General features: G+C 41.0%; 1 protein-coding gene across 1 annotated transcript in view; it reads right to left on the reverse strand.

Annotated features, from left to right (window-relative positions):
- The window catches only part of LOC138299404 (keratin, type I cytoskeletal 19-like), a 32270-nt gene extending 25762 nt beyond the window's left edge, over positions 1–6508 (reverse strand). The window contains exon 1 of the mRNA XM_069237635.1: positions 6062–6508. Within this exon, the coding sequence (XP_069093736.1) occupies positions 6062–6433 (372 nt within the window). The 5' untranslated portion in view covers positions 6434–6508. The remainder of the gene's footprint in view (positions 1–6061) is intronic.
- Between the last annotated feature and the right edge of the window lie 1920 nt (positions 6509–8428).

Consider the following 8428-nt stretch of genomic DNA (forward strand, 5'->3'; position numbering starts at 1 on the left):
AAATTAAAACTCTGCACAGTTTGCAAGCGTCAAAAAACATGAAATTTAGAAACCTGTGGGTGAAAGTAACCTCTGCACAGTCCCGTGTTGTGAGCCACTTTAATTTGCAGGACCACCAACCAGCATACAAGAAACGTAGTCCATCCACCCTTTGGCTTGCCATTCTGTGGCATTTGGTCTTGCTGAAGTTTGTACATTAGAATAACAAGAGGGTGGGCCAGATGTACAAAGAATGTTTGTGGTTGCAAATGGCTTGATTTGCAGAACTGGACATTTACGATTGCAAAAATGCTTTTCCCAATCTACAGACACCTAATTGAAATGCGGTAATCTAAATCACAATTTGGGTTTGCACTTCGGTATTTGGAAGGGGTGTGTTTAGAGCATCCCTTCCAAATACCTTATCGCAGTGTTATGTATTAATTTTTAACAACTGCAGAAGTGTAGTAATAATGCTTTCGCAAATGGGAAGGAGTTGCAAACAGACCCCTTCCCCTTTGTGAATGTTAAAAAAACATTGTGTTTAAGAGGAGGCTTGGCCTACGGGACCAGTGCATCTTCTTAAACAAAAAAAAAATAAACTTTTATTTTTAAATGCAGTCCAGTTTCCGTTAAGGGAAACAAGCTGTGGGATGCATTGAAAAAAGTACACTTCATTCAAAAGCAATCACAGACATGGTGGTCTGCGGATGCCAGCAGCCCACTATCCCTGTGATGATGGCAACTCTTAGTGGGTCGCAAATTGTTACCTACTTCATTACTATTCATGAGGTAGGTCGAGTTGCGGCCACCTAGGAACCACTATTTGAAAATTAAAACTTCAAAACATTAGGAATTGTGACTTTTAAATTGCAGTTTGGTAGGAATCACAATTTGCAAATCACAGTTTTTAATCTTGAAACAATTGGCTCAAAATTCTTTGGGCATTCGGTTCAAAAGTCTAAACTACCTGAAAAAAAATAACTGTAGCCAATACCAAGCTGAGGGTTGTACCAGTAACTTTTGCTGCAGCTGTCTTCCCTAACCATTCTTTGTGACTATATGTAGGACACTGCTAGCCTGTGTAGTCAATAATGGGCCCACAATGTCAAAAATAGATTTTCTAGATGGAGCATTACAAAAAGTCACATAAAAAAACATACAACGCTAAGTCCCAACCCAATTGTTATTTGCGAAAATATCTGTTCCGACCATAGAACATGATCAAGCCATTCAGTCTGTACAACTGTGGTGTGACGTCAGGATCCTTGTTCAGGAACCTCCACTGGCTTCCATTATGCGATAATATGAAACGTAAAATGATGGCAATCATACATTAGAGATTCAGAGCAGCAGCAAAGTTACCATCTTTGCAAAGAAATGCAAAGATGTGCTATCCGCCCAACAGAACTGGCTTATTAAATAAACATTCTGCACATAGAACAGAGTTGCAATGAGTTCTACACAATGGAGTCGTCGCTCCATGCCAGATATGCACATCTTTGGATTCATATTCAAGATCTGCATTGTCATCGTTTATTTCCCCAGGAGCCAAATGACCAATGGGATTTGGAAAATGTACAGAATTTACTGTGCCAATTGCCTGGGGGCCGACACAAAGTCAGGAGTTTGACATTTCAGCCCGACATGTATGTGGCCCTATGTCCGTTCATCCTTGTGGAAGTACTGTCCTCTTGAGAAACATCTTGGATGTGTTATGAGTCTATCGCACCCTGCAAAGAGAGGTAGAGATTGCATGACACAGGCTAACCCCTATATGAGGGAATACTAGCCACATGTTTGTGCTCCGACGTGTTTGGAGAGTCAATGATGATATCCTTGCATAAAGACTTGCAAGAAATTGCCGGCACCCGTAGATTTCGCAGGATATTCACATGGGCATACTGAAGAAATTACGTGGAAGTTATTTAAACTTCACTGAATTTCTCAATAAATGTTAATAATTTGATATCCTTATGTAATATCGGTTATCCGCAACGGGTGGAAAAACAGATCGTGATTATCTGGGCCTTGACATCTCAAGTCCCTAGTAGGTGGTAGGAGGGTAAAAAACTGAGGAGAGTGGTAGCATCCAGAGAATTTATATGAGGTTTGAGTTTACCGGGCTGGAGGAGGCCCTCGGATGAGAGGGAAAACAAGCTCTTTCGAGCAGGAGGATGGGTCTTTACAGATGAAATGCAATAGAGAAGATATGTCAGAAGTAGAGTGGGGATGGGGAGGTGAAACCAAAGTGAGCGCCCATTTTGGGACGCAGTGCCAGGACGCTCTAACAGGAAACATCCACAAAAAATATAGTTTGATTTGGTGCAGCAGCAGGAATCGAGAGAGCGCACAGAGGGGAATTTTTCTATAAAGTATCCGGCGACACGGATACTTCATGTACATTAATACTTTCTAGGAGACCAGTAAGGGAATAAAAACAGAGATTTTAAAAGCGTAGAACAGCTTTCAGATGAAGTAATTTGTCAGGAGAACCACTGGAATTACACGGTAGGAAGAACCAAATTATGCACCAGAGTTAACCAAATTATGCGTCAAAAAAAGCAAGTTATATGGCGTAATGTAGCACATTTTGTGATAGTATCATCTTTTTTTTTTATTTTTTACACGTTTAACTCTACTTGGGCAGAGGTTTCTACTCACTGGAACCACTCTGACATGCAAATGCAGCAATAAGCAACACAAACTGGCCAATCAACCTTTGCGAAGGCCTTCCATTCTGCAGAAATACATGTCCCCTCATTGTTAGTTACGCTTGATCTGTCTGAGCCAGAAAAATATTTTTTCTTGTTAAAATCTTTTACAAATTCCACAAGTCGAAACTGCCACCTTCAGAAATCAAGCATTTTGAATAGCAGCTGCCAAATTGTGGAGTGCTCTCACTGCTCATTTTGTGAAAGAATAAGGGCCAAGAAACGAAGCTTTGCTCAAAAGCCCGCAGGCTGGCAGTCTTAAATCCAACTCATGCCTTTTTAATCCACTACCGAACAATCCATTCCCTGCCTCTTTATCTCACTCTTGTTGGTTCTCTTTCATCTCTGCTTTATCACTTTGTCAATGTTTTTCCATCTTTCTCCTCCTCCTTCGTTTTCTCTTTTGTGCTTTTCTCTGACTTGCTCTGGATCAAAGTCTAACTCCCGTCCCCAAAACTGAGTGCCAGTAGCCCCACATGCGACCACCAGCTCAAATTAAGCACTGAATACTTTCGAGCTCTGGAAGCAATCCTTTCTATCCCTTTTCAGAAAGTGTTTAAAAACACAACTTTTTAGCCAGATAACTTGTCTCCAGCAGCTTAATCTACGTAGGCAGTAGCGCAAGAAACCTCTGGAGGGCGCATCTGGAGCCACCCATCTCAATTCAAGAGTGCCAAGGCCCATCTGGATGTGATATGCTCCTGCGGAACTAGGAAGGTAAACGAATGATAGAACATTTGAGTGGATCATAGAGTGATTGCTAATGCTCTGGTAAACATTGCATGCTTAACCACAGCAGGAGAAGCATCGTACTGCAGTCCATTTGCTGCTGGGTTGTCATGGCAGCAAACATGCTCTATCATTCAGCCTTCAGTGCTGACGCCTAGGCAGGACCCAAGAGTGTAGATTAGATACTGCGGGTATCAGGAAGGGCTGCACTGGTTCACCCTAAGGAATGTCAGATGAGGTGTGCTGTTCAGATGCAATTTAAGAACAAGCTGAACATGGCCTCTTTATATGCTCTGGTTCTGGAAGTGGCAACTTGGCACTATATTGAAGCCAAAGGAGAGCATGATCTAAGATCACATGATAAATGTGGTTTATCTTATCCTAAAGAGTGGGCAAGTCACCTATTATCAAATCGCAGGTCCTGGCTATGATTACTATATCTTCCTCTCCATCAGGTGAGAAGGCATAAAAATAAAGGTTTTCTCTTAAACTACTGATTTGTTAATAATAGACAAGGATATAAGCCAAAATATGAGCCCATTGGAAAATAGTTAACCTTATTCAACAGGAAAAGCAGGGTGCTGTTAGTTATGATTGTTCTTGCTTACAATAGATAAAAGGTGGAAGTTCTCGGACAGTTATTTGAAGGACACAAAGTTAATAAACCCGAAAAGAGGTAAGATCTTGAGTTGGGTCCTACATCCTCCTAGGGATGAGCTTATGGCCCTTAAGTGAGAGTGGAGCTAATCCATTGAAAAGGGGTGGATGCCTATCCCAAATGTTTCTAGCATTTGCAACAAGAATGGAAAAGTAGATTCACGATGTTCGACAGGATACCTGGGTGGATCCTGGCACTGAATCAGAAAGGAAGCACGACGCCCTGCCCGTGGCTGTATAAAATAAAGTCTAAATGTGGCTCTGTAGAAGAGGAGCAGAAAATCAATTAATGACAAAAGCAGGGAAATCCCCGGACATTATACTAATGTTAAATATCCATTAGTGTGTGAAGTCTGTTGTAAGCACAGCACCTTTAACTACATTTTTCTAACCCAAGAGTGCCTGAAATGAAAGGGGAAGAGATGTCTAGAGCTGCATCTACTAGAATATTAAGATCATTCAATGAACTCATGATAATCTTCATATTTCCTGTTTACTCAAAAACGTGAGAGCATATTATGACTTGTCAGTTGAGACCGAATGTCCCCAGTGTTGTATCTGACAGTCTATGGAAGGGGTTATGCAGTACAGAGAGGGAAGGCGCTCTCTTTAACAATTCTGCATCTCTAACAATCTGCAACAATTTGCGCTCTAGAACGTTGCTTTGTTTGAAGACGTCTGCTTGATCTTTGGGATGTATTGTGACATCCCTCACCAAATGTCCCCTTTAATCATCTTTTTGCTCTTTTGTGCAATGTAGTGGCCACACATAGGTTTTATTTACCTCTATAATCTAATTTTCCAGAGCATTTTGCTCCACAACAAAGAACCTTGCAGGGACTCGGAGATTGAAGAAGAAATATAGAGATGCAGGAAAATAACAAGTCTGTTTGTACATATTTTTCTAAAACTCGTGCCCTAGGTTTCAAATTCATTGTCCTGACCACTGGACCACACACCTCAGACATGTTGGCACTTGCGGATGTTCATGCATGTATTAATATATGTGTGTAGGTACTTAAACTGCTTTGGATTATGGACTTGGAATACTACTGAACTCCTGCCAATGTATCCACATTGCAAAACTTACCTTTCTCGATGGATTACATATGTAATGAAGAACCAAAGAACGGACATGCTTGTTGTTTTTGTCTTAATTTTGAAGTAGTTTAGTCTGGCAGCCATTGCTGTGATACCAAAGTTAATCAGGAAGGATACCCTGTCTAATGAGTATGTTATATTCTCACCAATATTGTGAACAGTCTAAAACAATGGGTTGATAGTCTGTATGAATCATGGAAAGACTGTAGGACACATCAAGAGCAGCGACCAGATATTTTTCTACATTAGTAAGCTATATGTGCACCATTCTTGAGGAAATTATGGAACATTATAGAACTGTGATTATTCCGACATATGTCTGGTACACCGGTGGGATATTCTGGCATAACTGTTGCCAAAGGTATTGTACATTTAGCTTAACCATATAACTTTCTGGTGTACTGCTGATATATTTTGCCACAATTAAAGATATCCTTACATGGTGTTAGGGTATGCTGGCACAACGATTCTCTCTGTTTTTATGTGAGAGTGGAACATTTTCACAGTAATAGGCACTCCGCAGTTCACTAATATCAAGTTATAAAAGACTAACACATTTTTCAGCCTAACAAAGTAATTTCAAATGTAATATTTTCTGAAATGGTTGAACAATGATCTCTAACGCATCTTACGGAGAGACTGATGGCTATAGCAGTATATGAGGATTTATTAATGGCCCTGATGAAATTTAAGAAACCTACCTCAGTATGCTCGGCTGCACCCATTGACTATTTCCTATGAATAACAAAAAGGCAACAACAGTGTGGTCTGTTTCCGTGAAGTTGATCTACTGATGGCCGATGCCTACTATCAGTCAGTGTTGGACACATACTGCCTAGCCTACAAAGCAACTAGCCACATTATAGTTCCATCATCCTTACCTGGGCCTGTAGGTCCTCGATTATCTGGTAGTATTTTCTGAAGTCACGTCCGGTGGCGGGGGAGACCTTGTCATAGTGCTCTTTGATTTTAAGCTCGAGCTGGGAGTTGGCACTCTCCAGCAATCGCACCTTCTCAAGGTAAGTGGACAGTCGGTCGTTGAGGTTCTGCATGGTCACCTTCTCATTGCCCGTCATCAAAAGGTTGTCACATGAGCCATACCGATTGATGCCGAGCTTGAGCGGTGCAAGGCTGGCTCTTGAAGAAACTTGAGTCCCATAGCCCCCGGCGCCCCCATAAACGCTAGGGGTCAGATTAAGGGGCCGGCCGGAGGATGAAGAGAAGTTTTGTTTTATGACTACCCTATTGGCCATTGCGACGGTGTGTAGTGGACTCTAGATCAGCGATGAAGTTTACCGGCTGGAGAGGGAAATGCACGGAAGCAACTACTGCTACCTGTGCTTTTTATAGATCAGAAGCAAGGCTGAGTTACAGCCAGCCCCACCCACTATGATTTCTACACTTTATTATCTTTTCCTGGTACAACCGATAACGGAGCATAGTGAAACTGACCTATGACCTGAAGGGCACAGCACATACAGGTGCAATAAAGGGGAAGTTGTATGGGTCCATTTAAATGCATTTGAATGCAGCTGGTTCATATCTCACCTGTCAAACACAGAGTGGTAGATGTTTACCAGGAAATAGAATAGATCAAACACGCTTTTGGCTAATGTTTATGAAGGCCTTCATTCATTTATATTTTCATATCATAGTTTTGTAAGGAATTTTCCTGACAGGGAGCTTTTGACCATAACTACTACACATTTTATCGGTCGTAAATGCTCCGATTCGGTGTTTGCAATTGTTCAAATGCTTCTCGGCTGTGCTAAAGCCGTTTTAGGAGTACTTTTAAAATGTTTTTTTTAAACGGGAACTGATTAACATTTTGGGCATTTTGAAGGTGTCCCTTCCAAACTGTGAATCAGTATGTGATGTAGCAGTAATCTTTATACCACCTCCTCTTATATATATATGCATGCAAAATTTTCATAATTTGCTTTTGTGTAATTAAGTGAACTTTTTCAGAACAATTATGCCAAAATTCATGTGTTTATCCAAAATACAAAACTGGCATTTAGCTTTGCTGCAAACCATTTGTAATGATGTGACGTGGCATAATAGTGTAATTTTGCATAATAAACGTTGCAGTAGAGGCTACATAACTGGGTATTTACCAAGCTTTGCAAACTTTCAGCAGTTATTGGCTAGATTAATAAGTAGCCATTAACCTACAAAAAGACAAGAGTATGTACCATGACCTTAGTGCTAGGAAATGACTGCAGATTTTGGCCTGGGTGAAATTTCATGAGCATAATCTTGCATACTAAGCATAAGAAACAATTATCAAAATTATGCAAGATTATGCTTGTGTAACTGAAATTTCACCCAGGCCAACATCTATAGCCACTTCCTAGCACTAAGGTTATGGTACATACTCTTGGCTTTTTGTAGATTAATGGCTAGTTTTTAAACTAGCCAATTACTTCTGAAAGGTCAAAATTTTTTGGTAAATACCCAGCTACTGCAACGCCTGCTCTAGCCAGGAATTTTGGGATCTTTTAGACACTAACAAACCAGACAGATGCTTTATTTCAGAAACATGGCTCATCCCACAGCACTTCCCAGAATTTCGATAGTATTTCGCCCTGAATATAGTCTAATCAGACAAGATAGAGAGTACAGAATTGGTGGTGGAGTGGCCATTGCCTTCCGTAAACCGTTGAAGGTCACTCTATTGGATCCACTTCTTATTGATTGTGGGGGAGCTTTGTGTTTTCAGAATAGAAACCCTATTGAAGGACATCTGGAAGGGCACCTTAGTATAATGCCCTCCAGGCTCAAAAATAGATTTCAGTAACAAACTGATCGAATACCTGGAACCATATATTTTGGCATCAGATTACTTCATGTTGATTGGGTATTTCAGCTACCATGCAGAGCTGGATGCTGACCCTGATATTTCACGCTTGCTCTCTGACCTAGAATCATTAGGCCTTTATCAAAAAGTATTAGGGCCAACACACACAGCTGGGCACACACTGGAACTCTCTTAATTTACAGGTTGTTGCCACGCACCACAGGTCTGGACAGACCATTTTTCTATTAATTTTTATATCTACGTGGGGGAATCCTCTGCGGCACCTAGAAAATCAGATCATGGAGGAAGGTGTCTCTTCAATCTTTTACACCTCACTTTACCTCCCCCTTCCCTGCTGCCTCTCAGACATTAATCTTGCTCTGGAAGATTTTGAGGAAGCTTTTATCCAGGCACTAGATACCATTACACCCAAAAAATCCAGCCACCT

Source organism: Pleurodeles waltl, chromosome 6 (genome assembly GCF_031143425.1).
Source record: "Pleurodeles waltl isolate 20211129_DDA chromosome 6, aPleWal1.hap1.20221129, whole genome shotgun sequence".
NCBI lineage: Eukaryota > Metazoa > Chordata > Amphibia > Caudata > Salamandridae > Pleurodeles > Pleurodeles waltl.